This window comes from Lucilia sericata, unplaced genomic scaffold (genome assembly GCF_015586225.1).
Source record: "Lucilia sericata isolate MDLA Ls3-8-SP2 unplaced genomic scaffold, ASM1558622v1 Contig000051F_arrow, whole genome shotgun sequence".
NCBI classification, from domain to species: Eukaryota; Metazoa; Arthropoda; class Insecta; order Diptera; family Calliphoridae; genus Lucilia; species Lucilia sericata.
In genome coordinates, this window is record NW_023994087.1 from 482,022 (window position 1) to 504,481 (window position 22,460).

The 22,460-nt window shown below is 28.9% G+C and overlaps 1 protein-coding gene across 6 annotated transcripts in view; it reads right to left on the reverse strand.

The window, feature by feature from the left end:
* Positions 1-22,460, reverse strand: part of LOC119615961 (zinc finger protein 800-like) — a 34,053-nt gene continuing 11,593 nt past the window's right edge. Inside the window, exons 1-8 of one of the 6 annotated variants that reach the window (XM_037972026.1) lie at positions 20,917-20,970; positions 19,278-19,491; positions 9,663-9,710; positions 3,669-3,945; positions 3,576-3,603; positions 3,378-3,462; positions 2,654-2,887; positions 1-2,583 (exon numbers count right to left, since the gene is read on the reverse strand). In XM_037972026.1, the coding sequence (XP_037827954.1) occupies positions 2,381-2,583; positions 2,654-2,887; positions 3,378-3,462; positions 3,576-3,603; positions 3,669-3,945; positions 9,663-9,710; positions 19,278-19,347 (945 nt within the window). In that variant the 5' untranslated portion in view covers positions 19,348-19,491; positions 20,917-20,970 and the 3' untranslated portion in view covers positions 1-2,380. Of the gene's footprint in view, positions 2,584-2,653; positions 2,888-3,377; positions 3,463-3,575; positions 3,604-3,668; positions 3,946-9,662; positions 9,711-19,277; positions 19,492-20,776; positions 20,890-20,916; positions 20,971-22,460 lie in introns of those variants that run through there. The other 5 variants (XM_037972027.1, XM_037972028.1, XM_037972022.1 and 2 more) reach the window with 5 other exon arrangements.

Here is a 22,460-nt window from a genome sequence, read left to right on the forward strand (position 1 = left end):
TTAAGTCTATTTTTTCTACATTTATTTCATTTCACAATCATACATATTCAATTAATATTAATTTATTTCGATTTCATTCTACATTTTAATAATACCACTTATTTATTTTTTGTTTTGTTTTCGATAAAGCCAACATTTAATGCTCTATTAACAGACATTTATTTTCTATTTCATCTATAGTTTTTTTTTTAATATATTTTTTTTTAATTTATTTAACGTCCTGACGACAATTGCTTAAGTCTTTTTTAGTCTACAGAAAATGTTTTTATATACAATGCATTCTTTCTTATTTGTTTTGTTTTTACAATTAATTAAATTAAATCATAATATTAAAATTAAATATTTTATTCATTTTCTATAATATTAATTTAAGCTGAATATCATCAATAAACACACACACACACATAAGTATATATTTATACTTACATATGCATGCATGTAATGTATGTATTTCTCCATACATATATAAATTTGATTGGTGTGTAAATTAACATTTGCAATTACTTTCGATTCTTCATTCTTACATAAATTTTATTTTCGTTTGGCTCATTACTCCACTCCATATACTTCGTTCTGTTTGCCCTATATCGTAATTATAGGTAGTGAAAATGTTCCTTCTGTCATTGGCTTATTTATCTATTTATACGTTTGTTTTTATTTTATTGAAACCTGTTTTTTTTTTTGTGGTTGGTTGTTGGAGGGGGAATTGTGGTTAAGGAATCAGAGTGTAATCATTTTCATGTCAATATAAAAATGACAAAGAAGAAACATATTTTCTATTTCCAATGATTCCTAATATAGTATTTAAGGTATTGGTAATAACTTAATGTGCACTTGTTCACTTCAATGAATTAAATTATTAGAAATTTAAGCCATTCTTAATGATTTCATAAATTTTCCTCAATATGGATTACGCAAATTTGACTATCCGAAAGAAAGAAATCCGAAAGTAATAAATGTGTCTTTGTCATAAAAATATAGGAAAGCAAAGCTGGGGATCCACTTATACTTTATAAAGGTATTTATTGTAATTATTATTATTCTTATTTGTTTGTTTTGTTCTACATATTTGTTTCTACATGAAATATTTATCTATTTAAATTTTGTTTTCGCTTTCACTACCACGTATAAGATGCAAATTAATTTTTATTAGGGTGGATCGGTCTTGTATAAAAAACCAAAATATGAAACATAAAAACATGTTTACAATTCAATTTAAATCACCACTTGTAGGATTCAATTATTATGTTTTCTTTTGGCAGTAGAATAAAATTCTAAATAGTGGTGAAACTTTTATATTTTTAATAATAAAATTTTTCATATACATATACTGACTTTGACGTTGCATTTTAAGTTTATTCTGCCTGCAGAGTTAATTACTTACCTATAAATTATTATTATTATTATTTTGTCAGTTAAATACGGGCCACCCTAATTAATTAATGCATTATAATATTATTCTTGCAATACATCTACAAACACACTCACAATCACACAATTATACATACGCACACACATGCAAACAATTTGTTTTCTATGTAAAGGATTTATTTCGTACAATTATAAGTGTTTTTTTTTTTTCATTATTACGCGTATTTTTAAATTTTAATTATTGGTTTTTTTAATTTTTATTCTAATGTTCTCCTACAACAAATTTTCAAAAAATAACGACATTTTTTGTTTCGGTATTAAATTTGTATGAATGTGTATAATTTTTATTCTAAAAACATAGATTTCTTGTCTAAAGAAAGGGATTTCTTGTTTTTTGTTAATAAGTAGCTATAAAATTATTAATATTATTTAATTTATTGTTGTTGTTTTATTTTTCATTTCATTTTTGGTTTAAGAGGTTGGTGTGTACATTTAAATACTGTTGTGTGTGTGTGTTTTTTTTTTTTTGTTATTTTCACTCATTTTAATTGAGTTTTTCTTTTTTGTTTTTAGCTTTTAAAGAGAATTTATTTTTATTGTTGGTTGTTCTTGTATGTAGTTGATGGGAGTTGTAAAATAATTTTTATTGATTTTTGATAAAATAAATTCTTTTAAATGAAATATACCCGTATATAATTATCATTAGTGTTTTATATTCTTGAGGTTCTCATATAAATGAAAAATTAATGAGCATTAACAATTTGAATTTTTGCCATTCAATGCAATTCAAATAATTCGAACAAACGAACGAACGAACAACTACTACAACTATTGTCTGCAGTTCTTTATATTTTTATACCTTTATGACTCAAATCTAAATTTCTTGTATTAATATTTTTTATTTTGAAATAGAGTTGGCTCAAAGAGGCTGGCATAACACGTTTTAAGAACGCTTCTCTATTTAGGGTGGGGTTGGTTTTGGCATTTGAAATTTTATTAATAACCAGACTTAAAATATAAAATCTCCACAATCCATAGCGTAATCGAAGTCTTCACCTCCTAGGTCTTCAACAGTAGATGAATGAAAATCGAAACCGCCTATGTCGGTGTGATAGACGGCTCCGCTACAAGAGGTATCAATTAAATTTGTGCAGTGCGTGGTTGGCAGTGCGTGCAGAGTGAAAGTGTCCTCACATTGAGACCATGTCAATCCTGTTAAAAATTAAAAATAATATTACACATTATTTACTTGGTGCAAGTTATAAGTTTTCCGAATGCTCACCTCCACTCCATACTCCGTTGGGAAGTGTTGCCCAGCCCCAGCCATGACCCCAGGGTAAAGCGCACGCCAGTGATGCCTTAGAATCAGGATTTTTACTTAAAATAGCAACAGCAGCATCACTCTTTACCAGAGGGTTCTGATTGTAAAAAGCTCTTTGAGTTGCCAAAGTTGAATGTGATTTACTACTAGACTTTACTAATGACTTTCTTTGTTTAACCTCCGAAGTAGTTGCAGCTAGAAAAATTAAATATTGAAATAGATATTATGTCAATCGTACAACTGCATTTATAAGTGAATATCTCAATATATGTATGTATGTAAGTTTATACATATGGGTCTTTTCGTGTCAAGTGACCCAACTTTAAAAATCGATGTCTTCACGATTCAAATGCGTGTAACTTTTCACTTATTGGTCCTAGCAAAAATTGCTATCTGAACTCCTTTGGACAATTTTTTCTAGGACCAATTGGTGAAAAGTTACAAGCATTTGAATAAAACCCTATATGACCAAAATGTCCAGCTTTGACCCCCTCTAAGTCCGGCAGTTCTGGACCGATAGCGCTGAAAATTTGTGTCTGGCCTACTATACAATAGTACTAACCTTGGTGCAGATTTCGTCAAAACCGGTTTTTTGAGTTGGGTCACTTGATATGAAATTGCCCATTTACATATGTATATATATGTACATACGTATGTATATGAGAATTGAACTGATTGCACTTACGTCTTATGCGCACCAAAGGTCTGCGTAAAACATTCATTAAATGAGGCTTATCCACAACTAGTTCAATTTGTGGGGGTGGTGGTAACTAAAAGTATAAAAAGAAGAAATTTATTTATAAATTTTTCCATTTTCAATATTCACTCATCTCAGTTAGTTGTTATTTAAGTGAATGCACAACAATAAATTGTACATACTTACTGTTTTTGTAATGGCATCGATCCATTCACTAAAAATATAAAATAAAATATTTTAATCATTACTGAGAGCAAAATTTCACTGTCTAGTGCGTACCTAACTTCTTCTTCCGATTTGGCCAACATCCAATAGACCTTTGAACGTTTTCTGCGTGATCCCAATGCAATAAGTTGTGAGACACTACACCCCTCAGGTAGTGGCGGACGTCTCGGAATTTGTCCCGTCCAATGTGCTATGGCTAACATTTCAGGTGCTTCTTTTACAAGGATTTTTCCTGCTGGCGATGAACGTCCTGGTTCGGTGAACCAAGCCATGGTTGAATCATCATACAGAACGACCCACTCTTCAGCCCATCTATTCCAAAGGAGTTGTTCTAAAATTAAATATTGAAACATTTCAAAATACATTTTTATTCGATTCTAATATGATGTTTTAATGTTTATTTTACCAATATTAGTAAATTAATAATAGTTATTAGAATTTTAATTCTGATTATTCTAACACTGTAGGTAAACTATATATAACTATATAACTTTTGAGATGACACAGAAAAAAGTCGATGCTCATTAACTTCATTTTGGATCGAAGAATCTAGTGGATTGCTGCGATTTAAAAGGCTATGTCAAAACGGAGTATGCATCTAGATTCTATGACCCAAAATTACGTTTTTTGTGTAATTAATAATATCGAAAAAGTAGTGTGTGTAAATAAAAAAGTATAAAATTTAATTTTCTAATGGGAATATAACTACGAGGTTAGTACTTATTCGACAAGCATGTTTATATATTCTTTTAGAAATCGGACCGATGAAATTGAATTGTTTTAAAAATTTCAAATACCCGAAGAATCCTACTTATGAACTCTGTCAGTGCCGAGCACTTTCTCTTTACACACGTGAAATTTAATTCAAACCGGACTGGAAATAATAGATTTATTTCAGAATTTTTGTGCGATTTGTATGTTGCACGTTTGTGGACTTGTACGCGCACAAATCCAAATATTTTAAATTTTTTTCTTGCTTAAAAAAATAAATGAGCGACCTATTTTTATACCCTTCGCCTTTGTGAGAAGGATTGTATATATCGTCACCTGAAGCTCAAACGGCCCTAACTAATCAAAAATTCAAAATCGATTTTATTGTTGATTCTAATGTATTGCATCAAAACAAATGTTCAGACAAAAAATTGGACTCCTCGAAACAAAATTACAAAAGACAAAAGGCCCTATCTACAAAAACGTTTAAATATACAAGGTAAAAAGTCCAATTTATCCATTTTTAAATACGCCATTGTCAACTACCATAACAAATATTAGGTTTCACTATTAAACAATTTGTTCATTAAATAAAAATAAATCGCGCTGATAGAAACAAACTGTTCAATTTAAATAGTTTTTTCTTTTTCCTGTAAAATTTTTAAAATGTTAGATAGTGCGTATCAGTATTTATTTATTTATTTATTTATTTATTTATTTATTTATTTATAATTTTGTATATATGAATATAATATTAATAGAAATTGCATTACTAACTAAAACCTGGATGGCTTGATAGTTGACCATAGTTCCCACATAAAATACACTTCCGAAAATCAATTACATGAATATAATTCATTAGCAAATAACCATATCGAGACAAAATCACTTACCCCCATTTTCACCACCTCCAGTTATAGTTTAACCTGTTAAAAGAATTTTTGTATGAGAACTGTCAATATATCTAAAAGTGAAAAAATAACTAGACATTGTGAAAATGGGGGTTAATCGTTAAATAACTATACATATTTTCAAATAGTTTTCTATAAAAGCGATATTTTCTCCAGTTACCACCATTACTTGAAAGAAATTCACTAGCATTGAAATTTCAATGCCAATTAAAAGTTTTTATGTACATATGTTTCCTACGTACATAAATATATACATACATATGTATGTATGTATGTTTTTAATTGTTTGTGTTTGTATGTATTTATGTCTGCATATCTAACAGATACTCACAGGTACAGGAGAATCATTAGCTTGGATATTGTTGAGTAGGGTTTTTATATTATTTCCGCACTTTTAAAAACAAATAGTCATTTGCTGTGATATTGTCTTTTTTGCTTTTCATGTTCTTGTCTTCAAGTGTTTAAGTTTTTTTATACGTGTAAATATGTGCATTAGACCGACTCACAAAAAATAGTGCTTGAGTCATATAGTATGATGTTAACCAAAATATTTTTGGTTTAGTGTTGTCCGTTCGTCAACTAGACAGTTTTCAAAAAAAAAAAATATCCTATGGGAAACACGATTTAACATGTTCATTTAAACATTTTACACAGCTTTGTTTTATGATGGTTCCCAAAATATTTTGAGTCTATCGATGGCCATTCAAGAGCTGAACCGGTTGCAAAAAATGCCCTTTTTAGTAATTTTTTTTTTAAATTTGCAGTTTTTTATTAAACAAAATATGCAATATGTAGTATCATTTGAAAGGGTTTAAAAGCAAATGGTACTCCATATAATTAAATTGTTTAAAAAATACTATAATTTGATTTAAAATATTTTGGGAATCATCTTAAAACATAGCAAAATAAATTTTGAGAGGTATAACAGAAACACGATTTTGCTTCCCATACACTGAGTCGGTCTAATGAATATATGTATGTACATAATATGTATGTATTATTACACATCTTATACAGATGAATTTAACTTTTAAAAATTATATGGATATTATTAGGATATCATGAATCCTGAATAGTACATACAAATTTATTTTTTCATTTCGTCGTAGACCCAAAAAGTATACACATTCTTTGTCTATAGTAGACTCATATTTGGACCAAAATTAAGACAAGAAATCCTAAAAGCACCTCCTCTGAAAACCAACTTGATGCCAATATTAATATCAATACATTACAATCAGCTATTTGCTGAAATTCATTTTTAAAATAGAATCGATTTGAATCTACAAAAATAAAAGTTCTAAAAGTTTTATTTAAGAATTGGAATTAATTGGATTGCTCTAATTTAAATTTATCTTCTGTCGATTAATTTCCACAAGATTAAACAATTTTCTTCACAAACATGAAGATTTAAGATTTTCATGTATAAAATAATTAAATTTATGTAATCCCGAAATCCCTTAAAATTCAGAAATTCCGAAAAATCCCGGGATTGCAATTTTCAAAATCCCGAATCCCGGGATTTGTAAAAGCCAGTGGCATCCCTAATAAATGTGCAAATATATGGGGAATTTCGTGTTAAGTGACCCAACATTAAAAATCGATGTCTTCCGATGAAATAGCCTATTATTTTATATCAAATAAAAGTCGAATTTAATAATTAATAATACAAATAGCAGCTTACCTATTTTAATGGGTTTTAATAAAATATTATACTCTACTTTGCTTTTTTGCCAAAAATGAATTTATTAGTGCTATTATTTTGACAGGTCCAAATTGGAGCACATAAGCGTTTGGACGTATTTTTTATAAATTCACTTATTAATTTTGGAACATTTGTTTACTTTATAAGAAAGACTATAGACTTCTAGGAATAATACTACAAAATTATGGAGAATAATATTGACGGATAATAACTTAATCAAAAAATTAAAATCGAACTGCGAAATGGTGCTATTATTTTGACGGCAACTGTTTATATCCCACTCACATCCCTTTAAGTAATCACAAAGCTCTTTAAGGCAATGGTCTAAGCATTCTTTTGACCAAAAAAAAACAACAAAAGTCCATCTTGAAAAAATAGGGGAAAATTAAGTGCCAAATATTGAGTCAAAAAATACATTTTTTGATAGATATCCCACTCGCATCCCATTAGGAGACTATAAAGCCCTTCAAGGAAATTCTATAAGCTTTCTTTTTAGCAAAAAAAAATATTTAAAAAAAAATTAAAGGTGTAATGTTACACTCATTAGAATAAAACCCTGTATGATCAAAATTTCCAAATTTTACCCCCTCTAAGTCCGGCAGTTCTTGACCGATAGAGCTGAAAATTTGTGTCTGACCTACTATACAATAGTAAAATAAAATAAATTTCTTCAAAATCGATTTTTTGAATTGAATCACTTGACATAAAATTCCCCATATCGTCACCTAAAACGCAAACGGCCCTATCTAACATTTTTAAAATTTTACAGGAGAAGCAAAAAACTTTTTAAATTTAAAATTTTGTTTCTATCAGTGCGATTTATTTTTATTAAACAAACAAGATTTTTATTAGTAAAACTTATAATTTGTTATGATAGCTGACAAAGGTCTATATAAAAATGGATAAATTGGACTTTTAACCTTTAATATTTAAATGTTTTTGTAGATGTTTTTTTGTGTGAACATTTGTTTTAATGCAATACATTAGAATAAACAATAAAATCGATTTTGAATTTTTGGTTAGTTAGGGTCGTTTGCGTTTCAGGTGACGATATACAAATATTATTTAAGTATGATTCTTCACACAAATTTCAAATTTATTCGCTTAGTGTGAATTGTAAAACTCAGCCTTTGTTTAAGTTATGAGCAGTGTCACACGTTCAATATATCGTCACCTGAAACGCAAACGGCCCTAAATAACCAAAAATTCAAAATCGATTTTATTGCTGATTCTAATGTATTGCATTAAAACAAATGTTTTTTTGACAAAAAACTAAAGGCCCTATCTACAAAAATATTTAAATATTAAAGGTAAAAAGTCCAATTTATCAATTTTTAAGTATCAGTCAGCTATCATAAAAAATAATGGGTTTCACTATTAAACAATTTGTTTATTTTATAGAAATAAATCGTGCTGATAGAAACAAACTTTTCAATTTAAATAGTTTTTTGATTCTCCTGCAAAATTTTAAAAATGTTAGATAGGGCCGTTTGTGTTTTAGGTGACGATATGTATTTCGTGATATTTGCTGTATTGTGATATGTGTTGAACCTGAATATTGATTCCATATCACAGAAATCCCCAATTTGCTGAAATCCAAAATTCGTATCAATTCTTATAACGAATGATATCTATCAGGATGTATTTATAACATATGGAAAAATAAAACAAACAAAAGTCAAATAATTTTTTAAACGTTAATATAAAATATAATAATTTTTTCTTAATTTGTGTTAATTTGGAATTTTTGCGCCATTCTTGTTATTATCTGTCGATCGAGAGGAAATTTTTATATGGAACAAGTAAGAGTTTTATATTCGGCTATTCTGAATCGTATATACCCTTCACCATAGTATATTTAAAAAAACTGTCAGTACGATTTTTTTACAAAAATCTAAAATACCTATTGTAAAATAAATTAATATATTAATATATTAAAATGAAAAAGTACTAGAAAGTCCCCTCTTATAGCTTTTCATTCTATCAGGGTTCTGCTAGATATAATATTAAAAAAAAATAATAAAAAATTAATTGAAAAACGAGAAAATATAAATTTTTCATTCCACCACCATTCGTACAATTCATTCATCCATTTCATCAAAATAGAAAACTCTCTAAGTACCTTTTGAAGAACAAAAAAGTACCAAAAAGTCCCCTTTTATTGGTTGTTACTTACTCCGGGCTCTACATTCTTAATTGCACCTTCATTCGTAACGTGTTGTTCTTGCTCTGTTTTTTTTTTTTATAAACAAGAAGATATTTGTTGTTAAAATCTAAGCATGCAGAATAAATCTAAATTTTTGATAACATTTTCAGAGTTTTACTTATATCTCCGTTATTTATGAACCGATTTTGCTTTAAATAGCGTTCTTCCCGCAAGCATGTCGGATAGAATTATTGAAGATTCGGATCTCGATGGGGTCTTCCGAAAACTGATTTCAACTAAATTGACTCTGCTATTTATACTTAAGTGGAGGGTATAAAATGAATTCAACAAATTTTGGAATTTAAAAATTCAAAAGAATGAGATTGCAAGTAACTGTTATTTGATAATTTTATTCACAGTAATTACCAGTGAATTACCAATCTTTGTGATTAAATCACAGTCGTGAAAATATGCTAAATATAAATTTTGTCTCCAAAACTTGTGTATATTAATATTTTTACAATACATTCTATAATATTTTATATTTTGACTAATAAGTATCTTTAGGTACTCACTTTTATAGCGCAATAAGTATCCTCCTTTGATTTGTTTACCAACATTACCTATAAAAAGATAAATAATTACATTTTTCTAAATTAAAAACGTTTTAAAAGCAAAAAAAAGATACAAAGAAAATGTGCATAACTCAAGTTTTTGAACTTATGGAATCCATAAATTCAACTTCACTGTGTGGAATTTTCCCAGAATTCAGACCAATTTAAAAACTGACTTTGTATGAAGAAAAATGTGTTTGATTTGCTTTATAATTTAAAAAATGTTTCTTTGTATGTGGTTTACATTTGACAGATTTTTGAAGTCATACCCAAAATATTTTCGATAAGACAAGACTATAGACTAGACTAGACTATAGACTAGACTAGACTATAGACTAGACTATAGACTAGACTATAGACTAGACTATAGACTAGACTATGGACTAGACTATAGATTAGACTATAGACTCGACTATAGACTCGACTATAGACTAGACTATAGACTAGACTATAGACTAGACTATAGACTAGACTATAGACTAGACTATAGACTAGACTATAGTCTAGACTATAGACTAGACTATAGACTAAACTATAGACTAGACTATAGACTAGACTATAGACTAGACTATAGACTAGACTATAGACTAGACTATAGACTAGACTATAGACTAGACTATAGACTAGACTATAGACTAGACTATAGACTAGACTATAGACTAGACTATAGACTAGACTATAGACTAGACTATAGACTAGACTATAGACTAGACTATAGACTAGACTATAGACTAGACTATAGACTAGACTATAGACTAGACTATAGACTAGACTATAGACTAGACTATAGACTAGACTATAGACTAGACTATAGACTAGACTATAGACTAGACTATAGACTAGACTATAGACTAGACTATAGACTAGACTATAGACTAGACTATAGACTAGACATGATAAGGTGTAATGTTATAAACAAGGATGTTGTTTAAGCAAATGTAAGCATGTACATTAGGCTGGCCCTTAAACATTTCTTTATTTCTTCAATCTGAGTTCACACCTATCAAATATTTTACAAAAAGTACGTGATCTTTAAAAAAATAATCTTTTCAACTATTGAGTTCTTAAAAAGTTCAGTAGTACTAAATTCTCAATCTCAAACTTCAGTAGACAATATATTTTTTAGGAGTTAATCCTAATGTACACGCATATATAGATATTGCTAAAGTAATTTATAACAACTACTAATGGTTGAACAATAAACTTATTCAAGGTAATTTATTCCATTTGCCACAATTGCTTTTTAAGATGATGCAAAAACCACAAGAGAATGAAAAAATATAACTGCTTGTAATGGCTGTAAGTAATAAGCAAAAAAGATAACAAAGAAAATAAAATTGAGTTAAAAAATAAAAAAAGAATAATTATAAAATAATAGGTACTCCTACTTGAAACGAACGAGAGATTCAAACGACGAGATCCGTTCAATGATAACATTTTGTTAACTCATTATCAGGTAATATCGCATGATATATTGAGCAAGCAAACTTAATTCAAATTTTTTAAGAAACTTTTTAACATGTTAATTAGATCGAAGTCAATGTTTACACATTACGTTCCATTAAAATTTTTGTATTTTAAATTTAATTTAAACAAATAGTCCAAAATGAATGTAATATTCTATAGGGATTAACTACATACATGTATACATTAGGGTGTCCCGTAGACCACTTTTTTGGAAGAATACCTCTTAAACAATGCGTTTTAATGTACTAAATACGAGAAAAATAAAAAAACAATTTTTTTAAAGGTACTCAGTTCCCTATCTGCTATTCAAAATCCCGTAATTTTGAGCTTATCGCGGGAAAAATAATTAAAATTTTTGTTAGTGTATTACTGGTCTGCAAAAGGACTTTTTGTGTATTATGGGGTCATAAATAAATTTCAAAAAATTCTGAAATGGACTAAATCAAATGCAAAACTATCTTTTAAATATTTTTCTGTATAAGCCAAAAATTACGAAATTTTTTACACCTATTTCGATAAAAAGCGAAAATAATATGTCTCTCCAACCCATTAAAAATAATATTGTGGACCAAAAATACTCTACAAACATTTTAATATTATTATTCCCATAATCAGCTCAAAATTACGGAAGTTTTGAGATCCATTTCAAAAAATCGAAGATATTTTATTTTTAAAAAAGGACCATTCGAAAAATATTATTTTTTATTTTTCTCATGTTCAGTACACAATACGCATCAATTGAGAGGTATTCCTACATGAAATTCTTAAAAAGGCTTTTCCTCGGGACACTCTAGTATACATATGTTTGTATATTACCTCTCTCAAAATTTACCTTGTTTTGTTTTATGATGATTCCCAAAATGTTTTAAATCTAGCGATGGCCATTCGTGATTATTATTTTTTATATACAGTGTCTCTCATAATTATTCGAATTTGGGTAAACAATAAAAAGAAACCAAATTTAATAATATATTTTGTGTGCAAAATAAATAAATTAATTTGTTATATTGTCTAGATAGTCCTTATGTTTGATATCACGCTTTTTAAAATTTGAAAAATTTGCATTGACTTAAATTAATTGTGCTTTTTTAAAAAAAGTCCATGAAATTGCCTCACAAAAGTATACGAATTTTTCCTGTATTTCATATTTGATCATATTATACGCAACACAAATTTTAGAATCGAATGGTTTTTATGCGTAATATTGTTTTAAGGGGTTACTATCCACGGAAAGGATATATTTTTGGCCCATTTGGTCCACAATTTTGGGGAATTTGTACCCTCTTTTCATGTAATATCATTAAAATGGCGATTTTTGGCCATAATTGTAAATTTTTCTCCTTTTTTTCAGAGATAAAACAAAAATTTGAAATTGGGAGTTAAAAGACCCCTTGGGGTATCTAAAAATAATATTTTTTGTTACAAGAATCTGTATTTAAACGTTCCAAGATAAATTATTCGGATCATTATTCTGTCTCTAATTCAATATATTGGAACTTAAGTCCATTTTTATAATACTAGGATCAACTATTTTCGAGGAAAGTTTTCTGGTATATATTCTTTTAGATATCAGCTTTTATACATTTTAAGTTTTCAAAGTGTTGTGGAAGTGTACAACTCCAAAATATGACTCGAAGAAGCACCATTCAAAATAGTAAAATCATTATTTTTATATACCAATGGCCTCCATGCTGCATGGCACGATATCATTATGATCACATGAAAAATGTTGATATGTGTTTAAATATTATTTACTATGATCAAATTAAAACCAAAATTTAGGACTTACAGTGTTATTGTAACGGGCAACATAAGCGTGAAAGTTACGAGTAGTAAAAACTGAATTCTACTATATAGGATGACGTTTTGTTAAGACATGTTTTGGGGATGTATACCGCTTTAACATATTGAAAATTTAAAATACATTAGTGCCAATATGTACATGAATATACACTAGACAACTTTGTCGAAAAATATCGTCCCTAGAGGTACGAAAAGGGACTTATGATCCAGATAATTCAATTAGAAACTGAAAAACGATACCAAAAATACATCTTGGAACGTTTAAGTACAGATCCTTATAACAAAAAATATTATTTTTGGATACCCTATGGGTTCTATTAAACTCCAACATTAAATTTTGGTTTTATCTCTGGAAAAAGGGTGAAAACATTACAAATATAGCCAAAAATCACCATTTTAATGATATTACATGAAAAGAGGGTACAAATCCCCCAAAATTGTGGACCAAATGGGTCAAAAATATATCCATGCGGTTGATAGTAACCCCTTAAAACAATATTAAGCATAAAACCATGCGATTCTAAAATTTGTGTATCGTATAATATGATCAAATATGAAATACAGGAAAATTCGCATACTTTTGTGAAGTAGTTTCATGGACTTTTTTTAAAAAAAAGCACAACTAATTTAAGTAAATGTAAAGTTTTCAAGTTTTAAGGGGCGTGATATCAAAACTAAGGACTATCTAGACAATATAACAAATTTATTTATTTATTTTCCACACAAAATATATTATTAAATTTGGTTTCTTTACATAGTTTACCTAAATTCGAATACTTATGAGAGACACTGTATATTCAATATGGGGTATCGTTTGAAAGGACGTCCAAAATTGTTAGGTCTTTCATTAATAAAAATAAAATGTATGCACATTTTTGCAAATTTGTTTAAGAAAAAACTGTAAAATTTAAAAATATAACTAGAAAGAGACCACGTGAGCTGGTCCCATCGATAGACTAAAAATATTTTGGGAACCATCATAAAACAAAACAAAGATTTTTGAAGCTGAGTAAAATATTGAATTGAACATGAACAAGTAAGAGTGTTATATTCGGCTATGCCGAATCTTATATACCCACCATCAAATCGTATGCCGTAAAAGGAATGTTCTACTGTAAACATCAGGGAGATCAGGCTTAAGTCAATTATGTACGTGATCTTCGAAGTAACAAAATATTAATTTTTTAAAACAAAATTTTAAATCCAAGACCAATCCTCATAAAATTCGGAATGAAGAATTATAATAAAAATCTTTTTATGGCGAGTACAACGTAAAGAACTTGTAATTTTCTATTGGTGGCTTTATATATGAGGGGTAGGTTTAATTTTAGACCGATCCTCATAATATTTTGTAATGCGATTTTCATTAATACAAAACTTGTTTATGTCAAAATTCATCGTTTTTTAAGATAGTAATTAGCGTTAAAGTAAATTGCTCAAGGGAACCTTATATGGGGTAGGATCAATTATGGACCGATCCTTACAAATTTGGTAGAGATTCGTTATATTATATTCGTTTATTTTCTGAAGGGGACCTTATATGGGGGGTAGGGTCAATTATGGACGATCCTCATAAAATTTGGTAAAGAGATTTTGACGCATATAAAACTTATTTATGTCGAATTTCATCGCTATACTCGTATATTTAAGTGGTTATGACTGTTAAAGCTGTTTTTCGGGGGGCCACTTGTATGGGGTCTATGTGAAATCGTGGACCAATATTGCCCATTTGCAATATCAAACAAACCTTACCTATAAGGAATATTTGTGGGAAATTTTAAGTCTCTAGCTCTTTCCGTTCGAACCCTATCGTGCTTTCAACAGACAGACGGACGGACCAACAGACGGACATGGCTAGATCGTCTTAGAATTTTATAAGGACCCAGAATATATATACTTTTGTGGGTCTACGACCAATATTTCGATGTGTTACAAACGGAGTGACAAAACCAATATTCCCAACATCTTTTTTGATGGTGGGTATAAAAATCGTGTCCCCCATAGGATATTTTCTTGAAAACGAACGGACAACACTAAACACAAAATATTTTGGGTATCATCATATTACATAACAGCGAATATTTTGAGGGGAGCAAATCATTTTTGTGAGTCGGTCTAATGTACATACATACATACATACATACATACATACATACACATACATACATACTACATAATACATACATAACATACATACATACATACATACATACATACATACATACATACATACATACATACAGACAGACATACATACATACATACATACATACATACATACATACATACATACATACATACATACATACATACATACATACATACATACATACATACATACATACATACATACATACATACATACATACATACATACATACATACATACATACATACATACATACATACATACATACATACATACATACATACATACATACATACATACATACATACATACATACATACATACATACATACATACATACATACATACATACATACATACATACATACATACATACATACATACTACATACATACATACATACATACATACATACATACATACATACATACATACATACATACATACATACATACATACATACATACATACATACATACATACATACATACATACATACATACATACATACATACATACATACATACATACATACATACATACATACATACATACATACATACATACATACATACATACATACTACATACATACATACATACATACATACATACATACATACATACATACATACATACATACATACATACATACATACATACATACATACATACATACATACATATGTACTATATCTAAATCTTTAAAAATTAGTATTAACTACAATTGTACCTATGCGTATACGCAATACTTTATATTGTTCGCAGTGCATCGTTACGTATACGCTTAAACAATTTAAGTAAAAAATGCAAATAACATAGGATAGATATCAAGCAAACATTAATTGACAAATTAAAACATTTAAGAAACAAAATAAAGTAGAAAAATTAAAGTGAAAAAAGTTATAAAAATGATTGATTTATACAAAATTATCAATAGATTTTTATAAAAAAATAAGAATACAAACAATTATTCAACATAAGCAAGTTCATTAGGGCAATAGCTTTTATATTATTTATGAAAATATAAAAAAAAAATTACGTTCTAAATGTATGTCATGCTTTCATGATCGGTAAAAAAGTTTCCGTGACAATTATGTTTTTGTTTTTGAAACACTAAAAAAACTTGATCATATTGCTATGTATTATAAAAAAGTTTCCACAGAGATTTTACTTTTAACTGATTATATTAACTATACATTAGAGTTTACCGAGGAACAGCCATTTTAAGAATCTGAAACGAAGCTTATTAATGAACTGAATACGAGAAAAATAAAAAACCTTTATTTTTGAAATAATACCCATTGCCCAACACTGTTTTGGGTCAGTTTCTTAGGGTTTTAACTAAAGTAAAAAATATATCAGACCCAATTTTTGGAGACCTGTTTTACATACTAGGGAACACATTTAATTACAAATGTATGGAGTTTTGCAGTAAATCTGATAATATCGAATTATTAAAGAAATGAAAAAGTTTTGTTAAAGGCGGAATATTCTTAATTCTTTTTATTATTTTGTCTTCGCGGGACCCATTTAGGAACTGATGGATTAAAACATTGATTAGGCACTAGGGTAATCGATTATTCGACATTTTCCGAAAATCGGCTTTCGAACAGTTGGAATATATGAAATTTAAAAAAAAAAACGTAAAAATATAATTACGGATTTGATGTAAGTCCTTACTTGGTTTTCTAATAATTAATTATATGGTCGTTTCCGAAATATGTTAGTTGTATATGTATATATACTCAAATATACATATATGTAAATGTGGGTTCGTAAAGCTTGTAATGTGTCTTTCTTTATCAGACATGTTTTGGAAGCACCCTTTGGTTTTGTTTTGCTACAAAAAGCTACAGCCATGCATGATCACATCATGTACCACACCCCAATAAAAACAATTCAAACAATGTTTTAGTTCAAACATGATGTGCATTATTGTGTGTATGTGCGTATGTGTGTGTTAATGTGCATTTGTGTATCATTCATACATGTATACATACAAAAGTAAGTATGCACTTGTTTGCAACTATGTCATGCAAACCATTCCCAGCCCCAAACCTACAAACTACAAAAGTTCATATACAAATATGTATATGTATATATGTACATGCTCACATATACATACAAAAACACAATTTTTGTATGGTATGCTGCAGACAGATTAAAAAGTCGCTGGCTGTCGCATTTACTACTATTAAGAGAATTTTCTGAAGGACGTTATGGTATTTACGAGTCTATAGTATACCTACCCAGCAGTTCGGTCGGACAGTCCCGAACTGCCTATTTAACCTACCACATAGGGTTTCACCCAGCCACCAACTGTCCAGGTGACTAGTTATTTTAACATGTGCTTGTCCTACGAGGAAGTCAATCGTCACCCCGTAGGTTACGATGAGGCAGACAAGTGCTTTTTAAGTGTCCCCTCTCTCGCTTACAAAGGGGACACTAAAGTGACGATTATCTTCACCCTCGTTTACAAAGAGTACATCAGTGACGAAAGACGAATTAGAGCCAACCAGATGGTTAGAAGTTAGTGGAAATCACTGTCTTTTTCGGATGCATTGACTCTTTGTCGAACTGCAGGGTATGTATATTGTTATATGTATGTGTGTACTGCTATCAATTCGTACAATACATTAAAAATATGCATGTATGACTGCTGCATAAGGATATTCATAATATATATATTTACATATGATTTCAGAATATAGTTTAAAATCATCCACGTCAAAGACTTGTAGCGATCACATTTTAAATTTTAATTCCCCCTATTGTGCTTTTCATTACGTTTCCGCATTCAGTTAGGCAATTATCGGAAAAAGATATTCCAACAATATACGGAATCGTAAGAAAGAGAGGAAGCAATTCCATTTCGATTCAATGCTTTACGATTGTGTGAAGTTTTTATTGCGATCGTATCTTCATTTTCGTATATTGGTATTTTAGTGTGAATTTTGGCAAACGGATCATGTTTTTAGTCCATACTATTAACTTGCTCTAATAAAATTCAATAAACTTACTTAACAAGAAAACCGGACGAGGTTACATATTACAGAGAGAAAATGTACCAGATACTTTCGCACTTTCACTCACACATAGTTCGATTTAACAAAGAGCGAAGAAATAAGTGGAGGAGACATGTTTCTATCAACAAACTGTAGGGTCTCCTTCGTTTAGATACTGCTTTGAATCTTTGTTGTTGCTGTGGTCGTATTTATTTTCAATGTATTTGTAGGGTTGGTGTTGTGAGTGTGTAATTTCATTGAGAAAAATTTGAGTGCCCGCCATTAATAAGTTTCTGTAAACTTGAGTGAGTGTGTTCGTAATTGTTCGCAAGCAGGTATTTCTATCTATGTACGTATGTACTATATACATACATATGTATACACAGTATAACATACACTACTTTTTAAAATACAATATTTTAAAATCTTTAATATTAACAGTATATGTATACCAGAATAAAATTAAAGGTTATGGGTACGGATAAAGATCCGCTTTAATTTCCAAATGATTGAACTAAATCCGTGTAGACAATTTATAGGAACACAAAGAAACAAGTCTTAATTTTGATAAGTTTTTTTTATTTTTTTTTTTATTATTTGTTCATCTTTAACAAATAAGATGTTGTGTTTTGTGTTTGTTTCGTAATATGTATTTACATTAGGGTATAACCAAAATAAGGCTCTATTAATATGTGTGAGCCAGAAGTGTTCCAATAACAAAAATCATTTTTTCGAGTCGATTTGGTCAAAAAACTTTTCGCGGCAAATCGATTTTCTATATCCATTCAGAAAAAACTTACACGCATTTTTTATAGTTTATTCTAAATGTTTGGGTATTCAATTTTGTTTTTTCTTCGTGAAAATGTCGTATGTTAAACAATGACTCACGATTATATCAAAAATGTCCTATTTTGTATAAAAAAATTAAATATTTTGAACCTATAGAGTAAATATCGAAAACTTTAAAGCATTTGCCGCGGAAACTTTTTTAACGCTCGTGAAAAAGTGATATAATTTGTTTGCGTACTCTATGTGAAATGGACAGGGCGGCTTTGAAATTTTTAGAAATTATTTAAAAGTTATGACCCTAATGTATATGTGGGTGGAAGCAAACGACGCTCCATTAATTTTAAACTTTACTCGTACTTACCCGTTGTTTGCTGATGTTGTTGTAAATTCATAGAATTATGGGGTTTAACTTTGGAACACATGGAGAACATAATGACTGCTTTTCTTAGATCTCCTTGTTTTTTATTAAATAACAAATTTTTGTAGTTTTATATCAGGATCAAAGTAAATGAAAATGTATGTTACTACGAGATCACTTATTAGTTCTTATTCATAAGAATAGAAATGATAACTTTCTTTAAATAGAAAACAATTAGTGAATATATTTATTTTAAAAATATAATTTCAATTTGTTCGACGCTTAAGGAGTGTGTGTGTAACACTTTAAAAAAACATACAAACATACATACGTATATATGTATGAAGATATGAGTGTGATATTGTGTTGTGAGCTTACTGAAATTGCCTTCTGTTTATGTTTGTCCTTCTTTGTAATGATAGATGATTTGTGAGGGTACGTACATACATGAATGTTTTCTATTGAGGTGACATTGATGGTAAGTGAGGTTATTGATAAAGTGATGAGAGTCTGTTATGGGCATGGTTGGTTCGTTTATGTGTTTGTTTTGTCGGTCGGTCTTTGTTTTAATGAATACTGACTTAGAAACACTGTTGGGGTGGGTATAAAAAAAGCCCACCAAAGCAAGACTATATCTGAAAACTGTCAAATAATAAAATGTATGTATGTATGTATGTATGTATGTATGTATGTATGTATGTATGTATGTATGTATGTATGTATGTATGTATGTATGTATGTATGTATGTATGTATGTATGTATGTATGTATGTATGTATGTATGTATGTATGTATGTATGTATGTATGTATGTATGTATGTATGTATGTATGTATGTATGTATGTATGTATGTATGTATGTATGTATGTATGTATGTATGTATGTATGTATGTATGTATGTATGTATGTATGTATGTATGTATGTATGTATGTATGTATGTATGTATGTATGTATGTATGTATGAATGTATGCATGTATGTATGTATGTATGTATGTATGTATGTATGTATGTTTGTTTGTATGTATGTATGTCATGTATATATTTTAATTTCTTGAAGATTTTGCAATTTGTTAAAACAACTTCGTAAACAACTACTACAAAGATAGTAATAATAAATAAAATGAGATATGATGAGTGCTTGTTGTCTTCGATATATACATAAATCTGTTATGTATAGCTGTATACAAATATAGATATCTCATACACATATACATATATGTATGTAGGAACAAATATGTATGTAATTTTTCTTTTTTTATTTATCATTATATTTTAACGTTATAAATTTCGGGGTAGTTGTAGAGTATCGAGTGAAGTGAAGCCTTTTGTGGCGAGTCGAAATAACTTTCAATTGAATTCCATCTATTGTTTCTCTGCTATATAACAATAAAAAATAATAGATTGAATATATATTTTTCTTTTTTGCATATAAATTAAGGAATACACAAAAGAATTTGTTTTTGTGTATTGTAGATTTGTTTCTTTTATTTTTAATTTTACAATTTATATGATGTATTTTAGGGATTCTCAAGTTTTAAACGAGCAAAAACTTCATTTTATGATTCATTTTTTTCACTTAGATATTTGAGGAAATTTTTATCATTAGATTTGCAATATTTTTTTTTTTTTTTTTGCCTTACTCTTACGCACACCTCAGTTTAAGTTAACGGCCGAGATTCAACTGATGGATACTGTAAAAGTGATTGTCTGACAAACCTCACAAGAGATTCTTAATACTCCTACTCGCAGTTACTGAGATGTTAAATTCAGCGTTGGCAGAATTAGCAAAAAGCTTTAATATGTTTTCCAAAACGAGGAGAAGTTATCCTAATGAATCTCACTTCAGATTCAACTCAACATCTTGAATATAAAATTAATGGTTTAAAAACTTAATATTTATTAAATTTCTTAACAGCTTATTTTCAAGGAGAAATTAATTTTGCAATTTTCTTATTAAGTGGTATATCCTTCTTATAAAAACTTGTCATCATTAGTCTGTCAGTCAATTCGCTTATAAAGTCCTCACATGTACAAGAAAAAAATTGTAAAACTCATATACATACATACAAACATATGTACATATTATTTGTGTGTAAGAAAGTGCTTGTATTTCAGCAATTCATACATATATGTAAGTTTGAATAAGTATTTGTAATCCTTGCATAACTGACAACAACAGACATATTTGGCGTCCTTCAATTCAATAATTTGTATGTTTTTGTTGTCTTGACTAGGTCGAACATACAACATGTGTCTATCTTACATACGTTAACTGCTCAGCTTTAGCGGCAACGACCCGAAAACATATGTTGGCTCAAAACAACCTCAGATACACATCATACATACATACCTACAGACATACACACACAAAAAATTTTATGTTTCTACAGACTTTCTTACAAACAGAAATAGGACCTACATACATACATCGTTTTGTAATATTGTATGCCAAAGAAACAATAAGAGAGCTAGAGAGAGATAGATAGTAAAAAGAGACTGACAACTTGTGTACGGATAAAAGTTTTAAACTCTTTAGAAAAATAATTTTAATATTATTTTTAAGAAATAATGTGTGTATTAAGGCAAACTTTTTTAATTTGGCTTAATATAACAAAATGTTAACAAAATATGAAACGTTATTGGACAAATCAGTATCAAACGGAAATTAAAATAATTATAGAATCATAAACACCGTTAAATGGTTCATTCAAACGTTTATTTCGAGTGTCCTCTATTTTCTGAGCTTTTTACATAAGCTTTTCAAAAGAAAGTTTTCATTTAAAGCTTTTCTGCACTCTTATGAGACAATAACGTTAAAAACAGTTGTTATCTCGTTTGTTTTTTTTTTAACACGACTTTGACCGCAATTCATACATTGAATCATTTTTTATCTGTATGGATGAGTGCGGGTGAGCATTTGCCTGAATAAGGTTTGTCATTTTGGTTGTACATAAACATCATAGTACATACAATGATAAATATTATGTACTTTTTACACATAACCTTTATCTGTAAGTAGGTTATATAGCCACATTTATGAACATCTTGCAGATACGTATTACACATACACTAAAATTCAGGGCCGATCACCCTATATTTTATAGCAAATAGAAAAATTCAGGAAGAAAATTAAATCGATTTTAGCTTAGGTACCTATATTTTTTTAAAATTTGTTCTTAACACA